The sequence below is a fragment of the Austrofundulus limnaeus genome, unplaced genomic scaffold (genome assembly GCF_001266775.1).
Source record: "Austrofundulus limnaeus strain Quisiro unplaced genomic scaffold, Austrofundulus_limnaeus-1.0 Scaffold63, whole genome shotgun sequence".
Classification (NCBI taxonomy): domain Eukaryota; kingdom Metazoa; phylum Chordata; class Actinopteri; order Cyprinodontiformes; family Rivulidae; genus Austrofundulus; species Austrofundulus limnaeus.
Genome location: NW_013952465.1, coordinates 1,241,079 through 1,267,007, shown reverse-complemented (window position 1 = coordinate 1,267,007; position 25,929 = coordinate 1,241,079). Strand labels below are relative to the sequence as shown.

General features: G+C 37.4%; 1 protein-coding gene across 5 annotated transcripts in view; it reads left to right on the top strand.

Annotated features, from left to right (window-relative positions):
- LOC106518581 (MAM domain-containing glycosylphosphatidylinositol anchor protein 2) overlaps positions 1 to 25,929 on the top strand; it is a 284,155-nt gene that overhangs the window by 126,345 nt on the left and 131,881 nt on the right. For 3 of the 5 annotated variants that reach the window (XM_014009931.1, XM_014009932.1, XM_014009927.1), the window contains exons 4-6: positions 17,248 to 17,444; positions 22,781 to 22,916; positions 23,011 to 23,280. In XM_014009931.1, coding sequence (XP_013865385.1) covers positions 17,248 to 17,444; positions 22,781 to 22,916; positions 23,011 to 23,280 — 603 coding nt within the window. The remainder of the gene's footprint in view (positions 1 to 17,247; positions 17,445 to 22,780; positions 22,917 to 23,010; positions 23,281 to 25,929) is intronic. The other 2 variants (XM_014009933.1, XM_014009930.1) reach the window with 1 other exon arrangement.

Below are 25,929 nucleotides of genomic sequence, written 5' to 3'. Positions count from 1 at the left end.
GTCATTAGCACCTCTAGTAATATATTTACTGAGAAAAATGGTGACGTGTTCAATACTTATTTTACCCGCTGTATTGTTTTATAAAGATATAAAAAAAAGGTGCAACATTGTTTTCTTTCTGCAAATGCATCTAAAAGGAAGGATAAAAAATATCCATATTTTCCACATGGTAGCATTTGATATGACTCTCCTTATCATGTCCTTGTATCTAGCCTTTGTGACACAGTGTGTATACTTCACAAGCATTGTGTGACGTTGTCCATCCAGCAAAAAAGCACATTTTTCCCACAGAGCAATGTTACAGCTGTCCCCCAGGGGTGAGTTTAATTGATGGGGCTCTGCAGCACACATGCTATTTTTAGTAGTTTGCAGCTCCACATTTTCTAAATTAGTTTTAAAAAACTGGTGTTGTAGTGCCGGGCAAACACCTTGAATAATGCTTTCTGTCCCTTTTTAGTTATGTTTTCCATGTCTGTTTGTACCAAATAGACTGCACCATTTCCACTGCAGAGGATAAACACTGCAAATGCTACAAAAGGAAAAAAATAAATAAAAAAAACCTCCCAGCATGTTTTACATTAAGATGGTTAAAAAGAAAAATGATAAGTCTATTGCTGCTTCCTTTTACATTTTCTGATTAATATTATTTTTTTGCGCATCGCTTCCTGGAACTAAGGCTTTTCTTTCTCAAATACCAAGAATCTTTATAGGCTTTACAATGAAGTGTGCTTGAACTGCTTCCCTTTAATGTAAAAGCAGACCTTTAAATTAAAGCATGAGAGTTAAAACTCATAAAAATGTAGTTATAAAACTACTTGTGTAGGAAAAAATGTGTACAGAATGTAAAAGTTTGTTAAAGTTTTAATGTAAGCGACCTTCAGCAAGCCATAATTATTGACAATAACTTATCCTAGTGACCCGGAGGAGCTGATATTAACTGTACGGCAAGCTCAAAGCTAACATATTTACAAAGCTCAGAAGTCCATCTAAGCACATTTTCTACCTGCTGACACCTCAGTTGTGTTTGTCCACAGTTAGGTCTACAGGGAAGGCCCTGCGCAAAAGTTAATAAAGAACCTCGCCCGACTCCTACACTGATCGATTTGAAGCTTAAGAYGCTCTCTTCCTTTTCCTACAGGGGAGACTTTTCAGTGTTCTCATTTAATTTCAGCTGCATTATTTTTTTTTCTGCAGCATCTAATGTTTCACTGAGTGACCGATCGAGGAGGGCTTAAGAGTTCTGCAGGGGCTGCTTATTGCAGGCTCAGAGAGTTCACTGACCATCGCCAGCACAATATACTGTATTTAAGTGAGATGCGGCCCGAGACRTAACTGTCCAGGAAATAACCAACGGATGTTTTAGGACTTTTAATTATCCTCCTTTTCACTTCACAGATTAGGCAAATTTAAGCTTCTGTTGTCAGTGATGCATGASGATAATTACAAGTTTACAAAACATGCAAAAACAATGCTAATTATAGTTGATCAATGATGAATAAAAAAATCAGCAGGCATTTTAGTAATCAAGTAATAAGATAAAATAAAGAGGTTCATCATGATTTGTTCTTAACCCATGATCATCTTTTTGTAAGCATTCATTTATTTCTTTACTCCTCACCCTTCTTAATCAAAACTAAATATAATTGTTTGCTTCTCCCCATTTGTCAATAAGGGAAATAAAATAATAAAAAAAACAGTACAACTGCAGTGAATTAGTCGTGTCTGATGTCACGTTAAATCAGAAAGTGGGGAAAAAAAACAGTTTTTAACCAGTCCGGTGGTCTAATAGAAAACAAATGACTGTGCCTTAAACCTGCTCAATCCAGGTCAACATTTATTGTGCGGGCTTTGATAAAGGACCACTTTAAAACTGCCTTAAAAATGTTAGGAACAAGCGCCGCAGCTCAGAATAAATTCAACACATACAGAGAAGCAAGCAGAAGACTTGTTTTAGCAGAAAATWAAAAAAAAACTGTGCTGTCTGATTATTTGCTTTTATTCTCTACATTWTATTGTCCCTTTTTTAAACAGTAAGAAATAGATGTGGTGTCTATTGCAGAAATAAATCTTTGGTGCTGGGGATATATTGTCATTGATGCTTCCACCCATCATCGCTCGCTCCTGTTATTTCTCTCTACGCTCCTTCAAAAGGATTAAAAAAAGACAATAGCCTGATTCCTCTGTGTTATCAGTGGAGGCGACTTGCACAAGCCTTACTTCACACTGCTGCTGCACAAGTCAGAGAATCTTAATGAGGCCACTCAGTGTGTGTGTGTGTGTGTGTTTGTGAGCACATGAACTCCTGTCTGAGTTTGATTTTCTTCTTTTTTTTTTTTTTTGGCAGCAGCAGCAGCGTCCATCTATATTCCAGACTCGTGAGTGCGCGCGTCCATTTCTTTGTGTGCTCATGCGTGCGAGCGTTGKGGGGGGGGACAAAAATAGCAGCCGCCTATTGGGTTCAAGCCCATGCTTATGCATGAACACACTCTCCACCAGCGAGGTCCTGACTCTCACAAACATGTCAAAGGCTTAACTTGTGTTGGCACACGCTTCCTTAGCTGTGCAACACTGTGCAGCGGCGTGCGAGGCCACGCGGGGAAGTGTCTGCGCCGCGCACGTGAGCGTGCACGCCCGCCCTCCACGGAGTTCATGAAGGAGCTCGGAGAGCGAGCGACGGCTGATGGTGTTTGCTTTGCGGACGCGCCGGCCTTCGCTCATCCAGTCGGTGGCTAAAACKGGCGCTTCCTTTCTCATCGGGGTGTCTAATTTGCGCTGCGAGGTGTCTTGAGCAAATGTGTGTATAGAGCAAAAGAAGGGAAAGGTTAATTGGAGGGAAGTCCAGTCAAAGAAACAAGGAATATGTTGGTAAAAAAAAATTAGATTTGAATGAGGCGTGCACTATTATCTGCTTTATTTTATCTCATTACTGATGTTTGCTCTTTATGCTTGCATTTAAGCRCCCTGGGGACGGTCCTCCAAAGTGAACTGGTAATATATTGAGGTGTATGCAGAGGGAAGTGAGTGGGATGGAGATCTCAGAGGAGCTTATTGATAAGTGAGTTCACTTGGCTGGAATTACAGGCAGGTTCAATAAGTTGAGTTATAAGTCAGACTGAAGGAAGATACAACCACTTGTGGGCTGCCTTCTATACAGGCTCTGATTCTCAGCCCTGCATGAATAAACAGTTTGTTTCTTTTATTCTRACTGACCTATAAACTCATGACTGGTCTTTTGAAGTTGGGTTCTGAGAAAAGGTTATGAGCAATATCATCTTACCTGTTTTAGATAGCACTTTAAATGACCTCATGGTTTACTGTATGTCCAGATTGGCGAGTGAACAGCAAAGCAAAKACCAAACAAACTCCTGCTGTCCTTAAACATTTTGTTTTCATGTTAAGCCAAGTATGACCACATTTTAAGAACATTASTTTACTTCTTACTTATTCACATTTTTCATTGGAGTTTTAAAAACAAAACCATTTCTTGTTGAGYGCTAACTGCTAGCATCCAGCTCTGACTCAAGAAGTTTCCTAAAGTGTCAAAAGAAGCTGTGAAACTTTTAACACATTTTGTTTTAGTGTACATCTGTGAAACATTTACCTCCCTGGTAAAAAGTTGACAATTGATCATTTAAAACTTAAAATGAGACATTTTTTAAACAGTAGAAAAGAACATGAAAACTCACCAAATAGAACCCAAAATGAACCTCGCAAAAAAAATAGGTCCGCTTCTTTTTAATTTGAAATAATGTTTATTCTAGATTTATAACTTTTTATTATAAAAGAAAAGTATTTTATGATTTGCCTTTGAGTGTGAACAATTATTGCTATTGTTATAATGAACCATACTGTATATTGCTTTAATAGTATGAAAATCAACTCCCAAAACCTTAGCTTGTACATTTGATTTCGATTTGTTAGATTTTAAAAATGAAGAATAAAAAAAATCTGATTTTTTGTGGTTTTCAAACATCTTGCTAACAAAAATACAAACATAAAAAGCTTTTTGCTCCATCTGTCATTGTCCTTGATTGCAGCCCAATTTTGTGTTTCGAGTTGTGTTTGAAGTGTTTTTTCTTCTTTACTCTTAGTCTCTATGTTTTGATTGAAGGTTTTGTTTGCTTTTTTTATATAAAGAAAATGAACAATGATTGTAAATTAGGTCAGGATCATCCTAGAAACACAACTTTGCACTGCTTACATCTGCTACAGTTAAAAAAAACAACTTGTATGAAATGAAGTTAGTAAAAGTTGTAAGTAATTAGGCTCCTCCTCACTTTAACTGAAAACCAGAGGCAGAAATCTTAATAAAAAATTGAAATGTTTGTTGGCTTTTGCTTGCACCGATTTGTAGAAGTCTTTCCGTGATCATAGATATTCATTTATTTACTTTCAATACTAACTCAGTTGAAAGTTACCACATCTAATTAACTTTAGACAACACACCAATTTCTACAACTGAACTTTTCAGATATTGAACTAAAGTTTGAATTAGCTCTAGCTGAGTGTCCTTCACATCACATCCCACAATATTATATGAAACTGCACTTAATGTCATTAACAAGGTTTGACAGAAAAATATATAAATCTGTTCCTATTCATCATAAGGTGATCTTAGTTTAAAACTCTTGCATGAAAGGTTGCAGCCATTCCTTCAAGGAATGCTGGGTTACTTTTTTATTTTTTTAAATAAATTCTTAAGTTAAATTAAATAAGCTCAATGACTCACAAAGTGTTCCCAAGCTAATAAAATAAACAAGAAATAATATATTGTAACTGCTAATCATTATAAAACTTTTCCCCCTCTGCTGTCAGTTACACAAATGCTCATTAGCGACGTGATTAAAATGTTGGAAAGATTGATGGATGCATCTATCAAAAAGATTCAATCTGAAAAGCAAACATTTATACTAGCAAGTGGCAATATACAATTAGCATATTGTGCCAATTATTGGAGGGCTGGTTGCACTGTGGGACTTTTCTTCAAAAACAAAAACATTATCCAGCTTCTTCCATATTGCAGCTTCAAATGACCTAAAGTACCATTAAAATGAACATTTGTCAGTAGTTTTGTGGGATGCCATTACACATACACTGGCTTTTTTAACATACTGTGTTTAGTTGCTTTCTACCAGATTGTCCAGATGCTTTTCCAGATTTTAAGGAATAACTTAAAATGCATTTTCTCTGCACAGAAATGTGTAACTCATTCTAATCTAGTCTAGAACTCGTATGTCAGTTTGCTTGTTGAAACAAGTCTTCTCCTGTAGTTTTGAATCTATTGCAACAGTACAGAATGCAGATGGACGTAAGACTCCTTGTAATGAAAAGGACAGAGATGTTAGTTGCTAAGGTGAGAGATCGATTAAAACCCAACAGACAGAAACTTCAAGGTGCTGATATGTTGAGCCTGCGTCACTCTGCACTTCTCACTGATTATTTTTGGCATTCCAGTCTCCGACTTTTCTCCCTGAACAAGGGTGATGGAAATTTGAACTGACGTCCTTGTTTCCCATCAACTCCTCAGGCAAAATTATCCCCCAAAAAACTTGCAGGAAGCTTATCTATTAACTTCCACTGGACTTGCAAAGTAAAAACTTGACAAGCTTTGGTTTTGTAATTCATTTGGTGCACAGTAAATGAAATCAAAGAAAATTATTAAAAGTTTACAAGCTTTTAAAAATAGAGGTATTTGGAAGATATCTTGACAAATTCCATCTTGGTAAGTCTGATCTTGTAATGTGTTGTAGAGCCTTCTGAAAAGATCCCATAATGCATGTTGGCAAAGATATATGCGCAGCGCCTGTTAAGTGCTTTTGGATGTAAATGACCTGGTGTGATGAATGGTTGTGATACAGCCGCGGTCAGTTATCTGAGCCTTGTTTGAATCAGGACAGAATGAATCAGCACATTATGTGTACATTATGTAAATGTTTGCTGGTGTGGTTAATGGAAGAAAAGCCAGTTCACGACTGCCCATTACTCTTTCAAGGACTTTCTCTGGGGAGCAGCCCCTTAATCAGAGCGATGGAGTCAACCCTCTCTGTTGCCTTTGTTTTTCCTCACCATTAGCAGCTTAAAACATGCTGCAGATTTGTTTTCCTTCGGCTGTGTATGCTAATGTTATTTGTTGCAGACATTCACTCAGATCTAATCAAAAGGTGAAAGACAGCCGGTGACAGCTTGCTATTTTTTGTCTTGTTTGTAGTATTTTTAGATATGGACCAGAAATCTTAATCAAAATCTTTAAAGCATGATCATTTAGCTTTAGATTTCTGCTCCTTTCGTGATTGAGAATTGTAGAGCAAAACTGCACTCCCTGGGAATGACATGATGTTGCCTGAAGCGTTCTCTCTTGAAGAGAAGTTCAAAATAAAAAAAAACTCTTTGTCAAATGCTGTTTGAGCGAAAATTTTGCAGAGCTGTGATTTATTTGTCTTAATAAATAAATAAATAAAAATAGCAAGGTGACATATTTGAGCTTATTAGCATATTACAAGGAAATTATATTGCCAATAAGAAATTAGGCCTATCAACATGTTTTTCATATGTAAATCAAATAATTGGTTAGAGTTGCCATTTATAAGCCTATTCTTTAACCTTCAATGGTTTTGGAACCATGTCTACTTTTATATTGTTGATTCTATTAATTATTATTGCTATATGTTTTCATTTCTTTTCTTTATGTATATATTTCTTTAAATAGTCTCAAACAAATAAATCAAAATGACCCCTGGTCATCAGATAATAAGATCACAGTGGTTGAAATTCATTTCAGCCAACTTGGCTCTAAATATAAAAACAACTAAAACACCTGCACCAAATGACACTTAATGTTGGTCCTTTTTTTAATTATTCTGGAAATTACTAAGATAATTTTTCTAAATTAACCTGGTCTGAGAAATTTTCACGTGTGATTTCATTTTTTATTATTATTTTTTTTTGGTTTTTGTTGTTTTACTCACTGAATAATCCTGCAAAAAAGAGCATTTCAGGAGAGTAATCTGACTGCTTTGACCAGTATGTGAAAGTCATTTTGAGACATACATTTTGCAAATATGAATTTATTTAAAGTGGTAAAAAGCAGTCTTGCTCTCACTGGTAATGTGGTTATCAAATCTAAGATAGGTGTACAATGTTTTCTGACTTGTTTACTTTGCTGAAACCTGGATGAAGAGATTGTACTGAGCTTTGTTTGAAAAGTCAGGGAATTCTTAACTATTGCTATTAGCGAAACAGTTTACTATCTTATGAACAGAAACCAGATTATCAAGAGACGGACATATGTACATCAGTGTATCATCTGCATTTTGTTGGATATTAATGATTCAAGAATAGTGAAAACACATTTTGTAAAATGGTAATCTGAATCACCTTCACAAACATGTAATTATCAGTGAAAATCAAGAGCATTGCTTGTTAAATAAAGGGAAACTTTTAACCGTTATTGTTATCAACAAAGCTACAGGCAGCACTAAGATTGATTGAAGCTAAAACTGAAGCTCTGCTTGAGCCACTGCTGATCTTTAGGTTATTGATGACTTTGAGTGGAGCTAGTTGTCTGCTAATATTAGGGTTGGGCATAATCGTATCATGTGCAATTAATCGTCAGAAAAACATTAATAGGTTACTTTTTGGCACTTGACGATTAATACGATTAATGCCACCATCAGTCCGCTCGGTGCTCCTCTCTGCTTCAAAATATGACAAACTTTAAAAAGAAAAAGTACTGTAATTTATTTATCTATCAACACAATTTAAAAATTAATGTATAGCCTGAAGTCTGTAATTTTGACACAATTTAGAACATATTTTTACAAAGAGCAAATCTTTCCCATAAATTGGTCATTTGACTAGGACATGCAGTGGTCCAGGTACTCCAGGGGATTAATCGTCAAATTAATCGTTACCGGCTAAATACCACAATTAATCGTGATTTTTTTTTTTTTGCCAATATTGCCCAAAACTAGCTAATATTGTATCAAAAACCTGATTTGAAAAGAGCTGCTTAAAGAAAATAAAGGTAGATAATAATTGGGTATTGTTTTATACCAGTTCTTTTATATGTGGCTCGCAATTTACAACTATTTGTCTGTTCTTGTCTTGTCCCAGTACAGCCTCTGGAGCTCAGGCCATTTTTGTTATTTATCTACATTACATGAACGAGTGGTTTGCCTTTTATTAAACATTTTTCTCAACGGTTGATGTCAATTTGAAAAATAATCTGGTGATATTAGAAATATGAATGTTCTGGGGTTTTTTTATGTTCAGAATGAATCAAATCATGGTTCAGGAAGGATTCAGCAACCTTGGGTGCTTTTTGTCCAGACCAAACAAAGCAGAAGGTCATTAGGCCGAAACCAGAAAAGAACTCCATCATGTCACCGGTGCTTTTCCTCCACCACTAATGGTGAGGTTTTTGTTTTTTTTTTACATGCAGCTTTTAGATCAGCAGTCTGCGGTCTGCTTGTTTTCTGGGAAGATGAATTAGAGAAAAGATGGGCGGAGGCAAACGCCACTGTCTGAGGGAGAGGATGAAGAGGAGATTCATTACTCCTCACCCTCCTAACACACATAAAGACGCAAACACAAACACGGGAACACACTGAGCCGAACTCAGCCTCATTATTTCCCCATTTCCATCATCGGGAGGAAGCGAGGGGTTGCAGCCTTTTCAGTGAGGCTGCTGATGTCTGCCCTTCAATTTATCACACATAATGTCCATGTGTACACACCCACCCGCCCACACAAACATCCACCCAACACTATTACACACACCTGCAGACACATATTCTATCTCCAAAAACAACATCATTAAAAAACGTAAGAAGATGAATGTAAAGTCATGAAAGAGAACTTCAACACGGCTCCAGCTCAGTTAACACGCAAGATAACTTTATTCTGATAGATGGAACATTGAGCACTCGTTCAGGCATATTACATTTCCTCCAGACAAGACCCATGCAGTAAGAAACATTTGGGCTGTTCCACCTCTAACTGCATAGCATTCTTTGCCATTTACCATTACCTCTTTGACTCATGTTGCACTGCCAAATTAATTGGCAGTAGCTACATTTAGCCAGACCTGATGACCGTGGTCTCAGAAGAAGAGGTATTACCTGTTACTTTCACACTTAATACACTCAAGATAGAGTTTAAAGCAAAGAGGGCGAGCCCGCGGAAGGCAGGAGAGTCAAATAAAGGGGATCTTTTGTTGAAAAAGAGCAGAAGCTAGCTTTCTTTCCTTCCCTTAGTAGTAATTTAACTGCAGCTAAATGCAGGAATGTGGAAATACTCAATGAATAATTCAGAACTTGTAACTTAGTAGCAAAGACGCATGCCAAGTAGCAGGCATGGCAGTGGGGGTGCGATGCCCTCTACAAGCCTTCCCCCAACTTGCCGGGTTGGGTTAATGTTCTTGGCAGAAGAGGAGAGAAAGAAGAGCAGTCTTCAAAAACCTTCCGTCATAAAGGTCTGACTCTTAATGGTTTATTAAAAGAGCAGTTTTGACCCACAGTTACTGAACCACTCATTAGGACGATGATTAGAATTCTGTTCAAAACTCCAGTTTTGAAAGCAGTCATGGCTAAWACATTCGCAGTGTTAAGCTGCCTAATCTAATGAGCCCGAGGGCTTTTTCATTGGAAAACTAAATTTGATGTGGATATTTATACAACTACAACATCGCAACTAGATTTTCGGTTTGTGTTTGAATGTTTTGAACATTCATAAAAATGGTTAACGCTCGTGACATTCGGAGGGTAGTATAGTTCTTGATGTTGAGCATGTAGTCCCACAAACTGTGGTGTCATTTGGCTCCAAGCTGCTGTGTTACTGTTGAAAATGAGCAGGTTTAATTGTTAATTTTATTCATTCACCAGCTTTCAGTGCTGATTGTCACACCATCACATGTTCCAGACAACTCGCACTGCTGAGTCACTCTGAGCCAGCTAATGGAACACTGATGAGTTGCAATCTTCTAACACAACTCAGGTGCTGAGAAAAAATAAGGACTAAACTGAAAACAAAAGTTGAACAATTGTTTAAAAAAATAAATCACAGTTTAACAGAAAATGACAGCTGAAAACCAAAAACTGTGTCATCATTGAGCCGAGTGACCGCGGAAAACACTGTGCTCCAAGAGTCAATTATTTCTGTTTATGAAAAAGCACATTAAGTTTTTTTCATTAAACTCTTTCAAATGAAATCTAGCAGCAATGTTCCCCAAATTACCAAGGGTATTGTCACGGTTTAAAAAGGACAACAGAAAAATAGTTAAACCTTTCAAAGAAGAGTCCTGTGTAAATGTCATGAAGTTTCAATATCTTACCCATTGAAGTGTTAATCTGAAGAAATTGATGAGCTAACAGCTAGACTGAGGGCCACAAAAACCAAAGTGGATTGTTACCATTTGAAAAGAATCTTCAAAATTTCATGATGGTCCATGAAGTCCAAAATAGCTGTCCTTCAGTCCCCGGCCTCCCCTGCAAAAGAGATCAGTGATCCAAATGGGATTTGCCTATTTCCTATTTGCCTATAAAGGTTGCTATTTTCAACATTTTTACACTATGATGGCAGAAATGCCTAGTTCACGCACCAAGGTTATGCTAATCTTTGGCCTAATTTTGCCCTTCCAACAATCTTAAGGATGATTATTATGATGACTCTAAAGATAATCTTACGAGATCTTTCTGCCATGTGTGTTGCTCTAAGAGCGATCTAGTCAGCTCTGAAGGACGTCAGGACCACTCCGATCTCAAATCGGGGATGTTCAACATGTCGGATTGTCTTTGTCAGACATCCCTGCATGTGTGGTGTTCCCCCGAGCTCGCAGCCTGTTGAATGTGACGTGTCGCCAATCAGAAAGCTATGAGGCAAAAACACAGAGGGGAATCTAAGATGTAGCTGAGGTGAATACATATGATACATAAAAAATCATGATTATCAGAACTAATAAAAGACTAGCCTTTGTGCTGTCTAATCAGAAAATTGTTTGCAATTTGGTCAATGACATCTGTTTTATAGAGTTTATGTAAAAATATCTTGACAAATATTCCCTTACCAAAGTATATTTACTAACCATGTGCAGATTTATTAGTTTATTTTATGGGAATGTACATCTTTCGCAATCAGAAAATGACAAACTGCTATAATGATATACAATACTTTGTCACATTTGAATGGCTGTGATGAAAATTCCTGGTTTCTGTCCTCCCCTTTCCTTTTACACCAGAGAGTGGCAGTGTACAGTAAGACCCTTCTGCTCATATCTCCTGGGTCCAGGAATGATATTCAGTTTACTGAGATATCTCTGCTACACAGGCTTCATCGCCAGAGTGGACTTATTGCAGAAATCCATCCACCGCCACAGTCAACACTTTAGTATGATGCAGCTGACGCTAAATAGATCCAGCCAGCAGAAGGTAGTTATTGTGGAGTGTAGCCATGATAGAGGTCACTGTTGCCAAAGGCTTGAGAGATGGAGAGAAATCAAAGGTTGTGGCAGTAAATCACATGTTGGATTCACACATTTCATCAGAAACATTGCCCTAATTGCTTTTATACATCGCTAATGCAGATTATTAACCTTTTAACCTGCATATTTGAAGTGCTATAAGTGTATTGCTTGACAGAACATCATCTCAAAAATACAATTTTGTTGTTTGTGCAGCTTTTTAGAATGTGTACATGCACAGAAAATAGTTATGCACCATATTGTTTGTTCTTTTGGCTTTATTTGCCACAATGAGACCATTAGTGAGTGTCTCTATCAGACATTGAATCTAATGTTAAATTGATGTGCAAAATAGTTATTTTTATACAAATCTTCAATTTAAAGACCAAGCTTTTATATGACATTTTGTGACATCAAGACACAATGGGTCCATATAAGGCTACATTTCCTGCCCTACATACCAGGAAGTGTCCATTCATAAATGACATTGCAAAGTAAAAAAGAACTTTACGAGTTTAGAGATTGAAGTCCTGCTCTCAGAGATCCCGAAAAAAAGTCATTTTTAACAATGTCAGACCAAGCCAAGGAATGAATTAATGACTGCTGTTAATGCCGTGTCTCCTGTGGGTCATATACAGACACAGAAATAAAAGTCTAAATCATATTCATCTCTCTCTATTCCTGCTTTGGTTTTTCTTTGGTCAAATATTTTTAATTTAAGTGTAAACACCTCTGTTACATAGTTTTCATTTATTCAGAAGAAGAGCAGTCGCGCACCATCGCCTGGCCGTCACAAGTGTCAGATGCGGTTCTGAAAAAGTGTCTAAAAATGTCTCCAAACTTTATTTTTAATGCATAATTTAAGTTGGTTTTTAGTTTGAGATCTTTATATTAATATTGTAGTGTTATACAACTGCATTAATAGCCAATTTAATTTAATCTAACCAAATTATGTCATTAGTTACATTTAAAATCTAATTCCAATTCAAACAGAATAACCTATTGTGAACATAATTATGGAATGTGATTTATATTCAACTCGAAATATCTTCAAACTAATGGAATATAAAGTTATTAATGAGAAAAATCCAGCTAGATAACAGCAGACTGACTGCTCGTAAAATATACGACAGGTCTGGACCACTCGTGAATTTTGTTCGTATCTGAAGAAAATCTTAGAATACGAAAACGTTGGTGAATGCCACAAATTCTCCTAAATCACTCGAACGCACAACTTAAGAACAAATCCGTTCGTAGGAATGAGGCCCATTGTACGCAATCAGACATATTAGTATCATCAAAAGTGGAAAGAGTATCAAAATAACGTATGATAAAATTATACTAAAATTTGAACTTAGCACAAGAAAAAATTAGTAGTGTAAAAACGTACTCAAAATTTGACTCATTTTAAATGGACTATTTTACCTAGATTTAAAAAATAAACACATTTGAGATTAACAGAAATAAATCTTTTCATACACAATATTTATGCTGTAAAATTTTTTAATCTGAGATTTTATTTCAGAACATCTCAATGTACTCAACTTGTCTAAAAACAACCATGATAAATGAGCAAAATGGCATCTGGTTTAAAAATAAACTTAAATGGTTTATGGATGGATGGATGGATGGATGGATGGATGGATGGATGGATGGATGGATGGATGGATGGATGGATGGATGGNGAATGGATGGATGGATGGATGGATGGATGGATGGATGGATGATGGATGGATGGATGGATGGATGGATGGATGGATGGATGGATGGATGGATGGATGACAATTCTTCTTTGTGCACCTAAGTCCTCAAGTCTAGTCTGTATACTCAGGTCCTACTCAGGCAACTTTAGCACCATCAGTAGCCTCTAGCTAAACTTTAAACTTTTTACAGACTCTTATTAAATGGCATAACTAAATACTTTTACTTGCATTGGTTTAATATTTGTTTTTATGCTGATTTTTATGYATTTGGGCAAACGTAGCTAACACTGCATAATGTAGCAGCTTGTTTATAATTTAGAGGCCAGAGTTGCCTCTTAAATATGACCCATTCATTAGATTTTTTTTAGTTCAACTTAATCAGAATTTGATTAGCTGTCAGCTGAACCTGTAGACGCATAGGTATACTTTTTTTTCAGCTCATTATTTTTGTCCACCAGTCACTGCCATAGTTTCTGATTTTTCTTTTTCTGGACTTTTCTAATAATTTTAWCTTAGTAACTCATCATTCAAAATGTCTCTAAATTGAATTAATCCCTGTCCATATCTGGTTTGTATTGAGGATATGTTTCAATGTTTTTGGTTTTTCATTATGACCTCCTTTGTCTCTATCTGCCCTTGGCATAAAAAAATGGAAATTGCTTGTAAGACATAATAGGACTGTTTCTGCTTATGAAAGACACATATGTCATTCAGGTCAGCAGCTCCCCCTGAGACAGTGATTAGGTGAAATTACAGGCATGCCTCTGTCGCTCATGGCTGACAACCTGATAGGTATCTTCTTCAGTGGTGACTTCATCAAATTGGGTGCGGAGGGTAAAAAAACATCAAAGCCCAGAAAATATAAACAAATTTGTGTTGGTTTAACAGCTAAGGGACAGCCTCAGAGGTCTGTGATGGAGCGGGGCAATGCACATGTTTTCACACAGGTGCTGGCTTTTTTAATTTATTTATTTTGTGGGGGTGAGATGGTGTGGGACATGAAAGGATCGCGTTGGAGTTTGATGTGTTAATGAAGTGCCTTCTTTAGTCGTCATCTTCTCTTTTATCCACACCGCTCTACCTGCATCTATTTGTCCAACAAATGTTTTGAAAGGCTGCTAAAGTAGAGTACTGCTTGCTGCTGTTCAGATGGGAATATCATCATCTTCAGGTTTTCTCACTTCAGACAATGAAACAATTGGTGATAAATCAAGTGTTGTAGCTTTTTGTATGCTTGCCTTGCGAGACTTACTCTGGCTCACATGAGCTGCGCGCCTAGCATTCACACATCTGTGTATCATGCTGCCCTCCCCCTCCTCCCCCCTGTGTTTTCATATCAGAGAAACCCAGAGATTTGAGACTTGTCATGGTTGGTAGAGGTGAGCGGGAGTGATGCTACGGTTAGTGCACTGGAGCGTTTCGCTGTACACGGGAAGATTTACCGGCCTGTGAAGCCATAAACCTGCAATTACAAACCTTAACAACTCTGGCACAGCCAGCCTGCACGGCGCAGTTTTCCTCTGGGCTCTGGGATTTAAGCCTCACAATCAGTCAAGCTTGACTTAAGAAGCTAATTGCACRAGAGTGACACACATATACACGCACAACATCTTTACAGGAGTAAGACTGATGTTGGAGGTGGAATTCTGTTTGGAATTCATCAAATTTTAATCCAGTGCCTACATTTTCATATTTATTTTTCTACGTTACTAGCATCCACGTTCTCTGTGCGTATCATTTTGGTTCTAATGATAGCACAAACCACGCCTTTTACCACTTCTCAGAGAGGAACACGCTCTCAGTCTTGTCACCACAACCTCCTATCAGGTCCAGCGTTCTCAGACACGTGTATTCCAAGGCAGATAGGGTTGTCAATGAATCACTCCATTCCTGCCACCGTTGGTAAATCGACTGTTTAAAGCAGGAAACTGATGAGGCAGAAGGCAGGCGAAGTAAGAGATAAGATGTAGGATTCATACACTCTCCCGCCTCACTATAATGAATCAGTAGATTTACTTAGAGCGGTCTGCTCATCTAAAACGACCCTGCAAATGCTCTGTCTTTTCCACAGTGCCCTCCCCCATCTCTCCTTACCTGTCCCCCGCCCTCCTCCCCCTAAAGGTAATTGCTCTTACCTGAGACACTGTAATGGATCCTGGATGAAGTATTGACCGCTGCTAGATTTTGATTAAGGGGCTGTAGGGCAGAACACGTCTTTAATGAAACTGAGGAATCAGCATTCTCCTGTATGGTGCGTCAAGGCTGAATGCTGTGCACTGTGGCTCTGCTGGGTACTTTGATTAGGACCTGATCTCCTGCAAATCCAGGGATGGGCCAAAGCTATTGAATTAAATACTATGAATTCATCTATTAATAATAGCGWAAGTGTGTGTAGTTTTTTTCCCTCTGGAGACCTGCATTCATTAAAGGGGCAACATCATGCAAAATCAACTTTTCTGAGTTTTATATCATGTTATAATGTTATAATCTCATAAAAAACATGCCCAAAGCCTTGCTTTGACTCATTCATGCATGTTTGAGAAATCCTGCAGCGTCTTTAGGAAGCCATGCTGATGAGCAAAACGACAGGTGGGGACCAGAAATGCCTTTTGGTACCAGGAACACCCCTGGGACGTGTCTTTAAGCCAAACTTCCTCATGGTAGAGTGCCCCACCTCCCCACACACCCCGCCCATGACTACTGCAAGCTCTCGGGTGAAAGTGAAAGTGAAACTCAATCTGTCTGCGGAGCTCTTAACATTAGTTTTCACTCAGTGAAGCTCTTTTTAGATTAAAAAAACATTTGAGGAAATTTATTTTCAGATGCTAAGTAAACTGCATCCATCATGGCGAGCGCGACCCCCTCCCCCCACCCACACCGAAATGGGCGAGAAAGGAGCCCAAGGTTGTTCTTAAAGAGACAGAGGCCAATTTCAAGGCATTTAGAAGAGGAAGTGATGAGAAGATAAGTTTATTTTTTTCTATTTAAACATTAAAACAGCATTTTAATAGCAGCTAAAGGTGACATAGATACTTTATTATGGTATAGTATTTAAAGGTATGCCTGAGAAACACATAATATTGCCCCTTTAAAGATGTGGGTATTCACTTACTATAAGCTGTAAGCTCTCTCCACATGCAAACACACAGTCACCCACATGTTCAGTCATCTACCTWGTTGCTTACTAGCTGATAAACTAACACACTCATTAATAAACTCAATCCTTTTCCCTTCATATGGAAAAGGTCAGCCTTTATCAGTCACAATTTTAGCATGAGGGATAACTTGCATTAGCTTCTCTCATCTTCCTCCTTTATTGCCTTTTTGCTCGAGTTAAAAACTGATTACATCTCGGGATGGAGATGAAAGGGAAACAGCTAGCCCCGCRTGTTCTTTGAGCATGCAAATGGACATAATCTAAAAGGCGAGTATTAGCATGCTAAAAGACAGCAAGGCTATGATGAACACCATTTGCCAAGGCTTAATGCGATAGCGGCGTAAGATGATTAACTTTGAATCCATTTAATCAACCACAAGCGCTTTCTCAAATAACCAACTGCCTGCTGTTTGGGTAAAACTTCCCTCAGATCTGCTGGGGGAATGAATGGATGTGTCAAATTACAGAGTTTCTAAACCAGACAAACAGTGATGGACGTCAAACTTTATTTTGTTTGCAATATTTGTCATCCTCTCCTTTGTTTGAGGATCACAATGGAGCGCTACGCGGAATACACAGCAGCTCGATTTGATTAAGAAGTCTGTGTGCCCTTGGGCTGCATCCTATTGACTTAAGTAGTTTAAGTACTGAGCTTCTCACCTTTTTACACATCGACCCAGAAATGCATCTTGATAACTCCCTGTTCTAATGTGATGAAAAATCAGAACTTTTTCATTTGACCTTAATCCACAATAAAACAGCTTGACTTGTGTGTTGTTTTTATATTTATTGATATTAAAATAATTTCATAATTTCATTCAGGCTACCATTTTTTTTTCAACATGGTCAATATCAGCTGATCTGAAAAAATACATYTTCCCACCTTGTGGACAAGTTCCTAAACATCTCTTCTGTTCCTGTTTCTCTAACAGACCTAGATGACCCAGTAGTGACGGTTCACCAGAGTATAGGAGAGGCTAAGGAACAGTTCTATTATGAGAGGACTGTGTTCCTGCGCTGCGTGGCCAATTCCAACCCACCTGTCCGGTACAGCTGGCACCGTGGGCGAGAGGTCTTGACGCAGGGCTCGGACAAAGGTGTGGAGATCTACGAGCCTTTCTTCACACAGGTAAGACAGAGGCAACAGAATATACAACTGATGTAGAGAAAATGAAAGCAGGAGATAAGTGCTAGTATGATGTGTWATTCATGAATGATTGTAGGATGGAGTGAGGGATGGACCAACAGTTCAGGGCATCATCCACTGTAATAGGAGTGTTGCTCTGTAGGAGCTGAACCAAAAAGACAAAGCTCTCCATTTACAGATCTGTTCACAAGCCAACCCTTACTTACGATCATGAAATATGGATCATGGCTGTAAGAATGAAATCTTGGATACAAGCAGGTGAAATGAGCTTTCAATGTAGGGTGGCTCATCCTTACAAAAATCAAGAGGAGCTACATCATCTGGGGGGTTGCTGGGAGTACAGCCACTGCTTCTCACACTGAAACGAGTCAGCTGAAGTAGTTTGAACAACGAGCAGGAAACTTCCTGGTGGCTTCCATCTTGTAATGTTTCAGGCACATCATACTGGAAGAAATCCCAGAATTCACTTGAGGGATTAAACTGTATAATCTCTGGACTGGGAATGCCTCAGGATCTTCCAAGCACAACTGTAAAAGGCTGTCTGGGTTCCTCTCTTGGACCTGCTGTGACCTCCACAATCCAACCATGGATAAGCTGCTGAAAAGGAATAAATGAAATTAGAGTAGTCAGACTATTATCACTTTAAAAGTTTTTAAGCAACAACTAATTGGATTGCACATAGTGAAAATGCAGCTTGGACACAATTATTGTTCAGATTTTAGCTGTAGAACCTTTGAAAACAAATCTATTTTTTTTCCCTTTGGAAGCTTATTGTGTGTCTCTGGGGACATTTTTTATTGCTATTTAAGCTGGCTTGGGTTACTTTAATGATTAGCTTTTTTAATGAATTTAGAGCAAAGCCTATTGTGGTTTGCTGTAAACCAATTCTGCTTTTTGGTTTCAAACATTTTTGTGCATTTGATTGGGAGCTTTAGCTCGTCCYGCTAAAGGACATGGTATACTGTATATGGTAGTATTAAAACACAAAATCTTCTAAAAAATGTAAATGTTGATACTCTAAAAATATTTTCTTTCCAACAAATCTAAAATATTACAGAAATGCAGAAGTATTTTACACAGAAACACTGTGAACAGCAGTTTTCAGAGTCAATATTGCTGAAACTGTTGAATCCCTTATGGTCTCACACARTTGTAGCTGTGTGACAAAAACACGGGGAAATAATTCCAGCAGACAATGTTTTTAGTGCTGAGAAAACACTCATTTGCAAAACAGGCTTAGAATTTGTTACTTTTTTGTGTTTAATGATACAATTCTCTGTCTCTGGGTGTYTGTGGCTGATTGCTAATTTAAATGCTCAGAAAATAATGTTATCGATTCAGTTCAGTCACAAAAAAGAAAAAAGACAACAACACCACGYAATGCATTTTTCTCTCAGTAGATGTGGAATTTAAACTTTGGGTTTTAAACCACATTTAACAATTGTGTCATTGGAGCTCAATAAGATGAGTTCAGCTCAAAAACTAAAACAATTTGCATAGTAATGATCTCATAGTTATTTTTTTATTAATAAAACAGACATGGATTTTATTGAGAACTACAAAATGATGTCTTTATTTTAGTTAAGGGCAAATATTTTGTTTGACAAAGACAAAAAAAGCCCAAACCAAAACTCTGTTGCACTTTCACTACAGACAGTCACTGTTTCTGGTTAACAAATCAACACATCTTATAAATAAAACAGACTGCTGGAGAAAAGACTGTAATTGCAGTGCTTCAACTTCATTTAGCTGTTTGTGTGTGGAATAGAAATGTTATTTGTTTTAAAAGCCTACCTCACGCCTGACTGCCCCCACAATGGGACAATAAAACTTGTCCTAATTAACCCTCTGAATAGCAACGCCAGATTCTACCAACCCACTTTCATGGTTTACATGCATATTGAGCTATTGGATTTTCTGTACAGTCTGGAAATTGAGACGCTTTGTTCCAAAAGGGATKTTCTGCCATCGACAAAGAACTGATTGAGATTGTTCAGTCACTTGTGAGGGAATTGTAGTTTTTGAATTGATTGAGTTGAATGTAATTTGTACTCTGAGTCAGTAGGAATGCAGACCAATAGGGAATAAAAGTGGCTTAAGAAAAAATAGAAAAAATAACTGATGTTTGGCCAAATGAGTAAAGATGGCTAGTAACTAATGAGGTGGGTTCAGGAAAGCAGAAGCTGCAGGACTCGGCCTAAAAAAAAACGACACGTTTTCATTTCACTCTCAGTTTTCCTTTGAGTTTCTTTTCCTTTTCCTTTTGTTTTTTTTTTCCTGCTCTTCTCTATTAGAGCTTTAATTGGGTCTGAAAATTGGAGCACAACCTAAAACCCAAAGAATAGCATTKTGTGAGACCATAACCCCAAGTAACTCTAGACTAAACTGCTAGTAATTTGCTCCTATAAATGGCTAATAATGCTATTTTTCAACAATATATCAAGAGACAAAAAAAGGACTAATTTATAATAGACTGTAATACAAAGCTACAAGGTCAAGTTGAGTCCAATTTTCTCCATTCTRGTTTTCATTTAGTCAGGGAGACTTGTTGAGTTCAACTTCTTACCTCYCCTCTGCCATTATTCTTCATTTCAGCTGTCCGTCTGCAGATTTTACAGGCAGCCTAATGCTTTATATTCTCATTGAGGTTGTAGAAATGCAGTGGAAGCATTTTAAACTTGACTTCAACAATGAAACCCCTGGTACTTTGATAAACTGGAAAAAAAAAATATCTCCCCCTTTCTGATGACCCCCATGCTTTGTGTCTCATTTTACTACAAAGTGCCACARTTGTAAAAGGTATAACACATCCATTTATGTTTTTTAGCAATTAATTAAACATTTGTAATTTATATGTTATACATTTAACCTGAAAGGCTTCAACCAAAAATAAAAAATGTGACAGCCCAATACTGGAAAATCCATCACTGTCATGACACGTTAGTTCTATTCATGTCTTTATTCTGCAATAAAAGCCTTCCAAAACTATTACTTAAGCACCAAATTAGACATTGCAGTCTGAGAAATACATTCAATTATTTTAATCTGATTTTTTTTCACAGAAAAGAAAAAAAATAAATAAGATTACAGAATAAGTCTTATCCTAAAACAACGTAACCTAACCAAAGAGTAACAGCAGTACAAAAATGATTCTTGAGTCTGCAAAGTAAATTTAAAGATAAATTACTTCTGTGTTTTCCGGACTACAAGTCGCTCCAGTGGATAAGTCGCATCAGTTAAAAAAGGTGTCATGAAATGATGAAAAAACATGTCACWTTTATTTAAAATATATATATTTGAAAAAGTTTAGGAACAGACATTTAATCTGGAATAACAAAGAACATACCTGGGATGCTAAATCACTTAAAGAAAACATAACAAGCCTGCAAGTCCAACAAGCAAATTACTGGTAAATTCACCAACCTCAATCCACATCACAAGATTCATTTTCTTCATTTTCTTCATTACTGTGAGAACAACCTCTGCTTTTTGCCAGTCCTGCATGCATTACTCATTTTCTCCAAACGTTTTTTCTGCTGCTTGATTAGCTTTTTGGGCTGCGTACTTTTGATCATACAGGAACAACATATTCCATAGTTGTCATTACTGCAAACTGCAAATGGTAATGTTTACTTCTTGGTTCATGTCAGTCAGTATGAACTAACATTTAAGCCATAAGTCAAAAACTGGCTCATGAAGAGAAAAAACATATATTTATACTGTATGTCACACTGACTATAAGTCACAGAAAATACAGTATTTGTAAAATTGTATATTCCTTGATTGCAAATCAAATTAAATCCCATCTGAAATTATAATAAAGTATTAAAAATTACCTTAAACAACAAATMGTTAACATTTTCCATAAATGTCTAGTGAGTGAAAGTTGTACCAATCAAAAGTAAACCCCTAATGTAGGTGACCTTGGGACATAAGACTAGCTTAATGATCAGTACAATTAAAACTATCACGTGTTAGCAAAAATGTGTTTTTATTTCTGTGAAGGTAACTATTTCAGATTTGTATTATAGTTGTGCTCTTTGTGCAGCAACCTCCAGGGCTGGACATCGAAAGCAAAATCAATTACTTGCCTAATTGTATTTCCATCAGCAAAACATGGTACAGGGAGAGGTAACATACACTGCTCTATTACTGTGTTTAAACATTTTACCGAAGTACAGCACATAGTTAGATTCCTTGCAACATTTGCTAAACAAAACTTGAAAAGTTTGGGATCAACAGTCACATTATGTTAGAAGCACCATACCCTTTGACAAATAAGTAGAAGATTTACAGCTTATATGTTCCTCAGAGTGGAGTAATTTTATCTTATTTTTTTCTCATGTTATTAAAGGCTACCTGCAACTTGAAGGTAATAACTTTAGTCCTTACAAACAAACAATTCTACATTTAACGTTAGGGTCAGATGCACCGAAATAAATCTGTACATACTTGACAAAACTCACAAACCTCCCAAAAATGTTTCCCCTTCCCTTCTTTGTATTAAAATTGGTGAGTGGTTTGGTTTTTCAGACTTCCATCATCATGGCCATACAACCACTTTGTCCTTTCCTTTTAGTATTTTCCAAAGACATTTTGCCCTTCCTTCACCACCACATTTTCCTCTTCAACACTGAATGAAGAGTGCACTCTGAGGACCAAAATCATCCCACCTTATCTGCTTCAAAGCACAGGTGACAGAAAAATGAGGGTTAAATATAGGCTCATGGTAATTGAATACAATTGTTTTTCTTGAGTTTGTGCCTGTGTGAAACAGATTTGAAAGACTCCCGTGATTGTAGCGGTTTGCACCGCCGCATCATGTCTGACTTATGTTTTAATCTGGCTCATCCCTATATACAGTCACRCATTGGAGTCAGCCAGATCAAAGGTTTACATCCTCATCATAAACTTTTGGTTGAGGTTTGTGGCTGACTGGCCTGGTTGGAATGAAATGCAAACTCCTCTTCATGAGAGAGCCATTTCATGGAGCGACCCCCCGCTGAGTCCATGCATATCTCTGAAGTGCCACGGTGAAAATACTGCAGGCGCCTTTTGTAGAGTAATCCTCTCATTGGTAGTGAGCAAGCTGACAGATTTATTTTTCTTTATGAAACATATCAGCATTATTTTTATTTCAATTCTATGAATAATAGTGCATTTTCCTCGCACTTGGTATACATATTCATCTGTTTGACCTTTCCCTGAAGCTCTTTAGCCTTTGCCTCCTCAGGATCTAGTTTTCAGCATGTGTTATACTTGATTATAATGATGTCTTTGCACACATTTGTATACCAGTGTTGGTTTGGTCTGAGCTGCAGGGGGAAACAAAGATCCTGAAGTTGAAGAACCTACGTCCTCAAGACTACGCCAACTACAGCTGCATCGCCTCTGTGAGAAATGTATGTGGGATTCCTGACCGTAGTGTAATCTTCAGGCTCACCAATAAGACAGGTACTCAATAGGATTATTGGCTTTTTAAAATGCRGGCTCATAAGGCACAAAAATGACTCAATTTAAAAATTCTCATTAAAAAATGTCTCCACAGCCTCTCCATCTATCAAGCTGCTGGTGGAGGATCCCATCGTGGTCAATCCTGGTCAGACYGTATCGTTGGTCTGCATCACCACGGGAGGGGAGCCGCCGCCTATCCTCACCTGGGTCAGCAGTAACGACAGTCTGCCTCAGAGGAGCGTGGTGAAAGGCGGCACGCTCACACTGCCRGCCATCACCTCAGAAGAGGCGGGCATCTACAGCTGCGTGGCCAGCAACAATGTGGGAAACCCGGCCAAGAAGTCCACCACTATTGTGGTCAGAGGTGAGAAGGCCTGACTTCTGCACCGATATGTTCCAYCCTTCTCTTAGTTATGACTCTGACAGCATCGAATAATGCACAAGAAAAACAAAACAAACAATTAGATTTATCATATGTTATCAATAGAAAGTGTTTTTGTTTTTTCAATATTTGAGCTGTTTTACATAAAACAATAWAACTCACAACAATGAGCATCCCTTATCTAAGGGGAAAAAACAATATAAATTAAATTTAAAAAAGGAAAACAAAGAACAGTGAGGGGTCTCAGCCTAAGATTTTTTTATGCTATTTTCAAGTAATCACACTTATATGGCAACACCTGTGCATTGTTATTATATTCTAAGTAAGATTGCCAGCTTTTAAGAAGATAAATTTTATCTTTACACTATAAGCAATGTTTTCAACTGGGATGCAACTGTTCATTTCAGTGAGCTGTCTATTGATGAGAAGGGGGGAGTGTTATACGTGTYTTTGCTACTGAGACTGCTACTTTCAAAATCAGTGTTTCGGCAAAGGGCTAACCTTCAAACAAAGCCATGTGCAGTGTAAAATCAGACTGTGTTTTATCTGAAGCACATTTCTGACAAATTCGATCTGTGCAGTTTTTGGGGGGTAAGGATAGCCGGTGTAGAAAACTATAATGTACTAATCTGAAGCAGGCTGATAGACTGCCCTGACATAAATCTGAACATAAATGTTTGTCGATTCTAATGTTCAAGTCTGACTCCCACCTCTCCCTACACCTATGTAAACCAGTTTTAGGACCATTATTCAACAAAAAACTTACATTTTAAACATAAACTTACAAGAATTTCCTTCATACATTAGTTTCCCAATGCCAGTAAAAAACAATAGCTTCATTTCAGCACCAAGGCTAGCTCCAAGAAAAGATCTCTGCTGGAGTTAACAGAAAGTTTTCCCAGATAAATATTTCCTCTTTAACTGTTCAAAGCACATAAGAAGTCCTCTATCAGACCAGTCATCCACTGTGATGCCAGTTCTCCAGGATTTTGGTACTGAGGGTCATTGGAATGAGTTCAATAAGAATCAACTGTGTTTTGAGTGATAATCCTTTTTTTTCTGTCTGAGGATTTTGTGATTCATATTCCATAAGGTTGCTTATCTTCTTAGATATTGTTTTAAAGCTCCATTCATAGAATAAGTCACTTGGTACCTGTTCTTTAAGAGGATATAGTCCAATTTGAATCCAGGTTGGAATACTGTCCTTTTTAAAAAAGAAAAAGAAAAAAAAGWGATGAATTCTTTGACATCCTTCCACAACCACACGGCATTCTGGGGSATGTAGGCAGAGGAAAGGCTTTAGTCACTCATTAACTCCCTCTTTGGTAAGCTAGCAACAACCTGTTCAGTAACAGTAGCACTTTTAGGTTTTGCCTCTTAACTCATTAAAAATATAAAGAACGACAGCGTGAAAGGAGAAAATCAGTGCAACAGCTTGAGMGGAAATTGTGGATAAGGTGAAAGGTCATGTCACTCGTTGGGACTGAGTAAAACAAATATGAATCTATTATTAATATGGACTGTATTGAAATGCYTATATCCTGATACATTTTTCTGCCATGTCTGCCAGCCATACACAAGAGTAATATTCAATACTGTGTATGGAGACAAAAAGCTTGTTTATAGTGAGCATCTGCTGATTAAAATGAGCAAAAAGCAACCTTTCTTTTCCTCATTTTTTGAGATAATCAGCTACTAAAAATAACGTGAACACTGARCAAAAAGCCTAAAAAACTTTATACGGGCCATCCTGTGTTTTGAGAATAATGCTGAAACATTGAGAATAAAATCAAACTTTTGAGACTAAAGTTGGAGTATTATTGCCAGAAAACAAGTTAAAATGTTGGAAAAAGGAAAACCAAAATGTGTTTGTGTGAGGAAGCAAAACACACTGTGCTCCTGAGCTCTACAGTATTTGATCTGTTTTTATTATTATTATTATTATTATTAATGGAGCTGGGGAATATGGGTGAGCATTTACTGTATAAACTACAGAAAAAAAATAAATAAAAAAACAAGGAGCATTTTATTTGAACCAGTCCTAGATGCAGTTTATTACTTTGCTGCAGTGGAACTCACAAAACTTTGTTCAGTTCTTTACAAACACATACACATTTAAATACCTTCAAAATTCAAAGTGGCCTAAGCTTCATTTTGAGTTTTATTAAATAAAAATGTAAAATCTCAATAATAGCATAAGCTAACCTTACAAACTTCATGGTTGCTGTAGCTTGGTGGTCAGTGCTGAGGTTTTTAAATCTTGAGGTTGCGGGTTAGAACCCAGGTTGCATCAGGAAGAGCGTCCAGCATCGAACAATTTCCAAATCGTTCTGAGCTGTGGGAACCCCTGCAGCAGGGAGTAGTCGAAAGAGAAACAGCAACAACTTTCATATGAACTTTAGGAATACATTTTTGGATCAACTCTAAATGTACAAATTTGAGACTTTCATTTTAAAGTTAAAGAAATTTTTGAGTTCCACTGCAGTGGGAGTAATAAACTTCACCTCAGGCAATTTCAAATAAAATGGTTTTTGCTGTTATTTTATAGTTTACTCTGTAAAAGTGCACGCAGAACCCCCAGCTATAATAATAACAAAAACACATGAAGAAAGAAAAATACAGTTCAGGAAC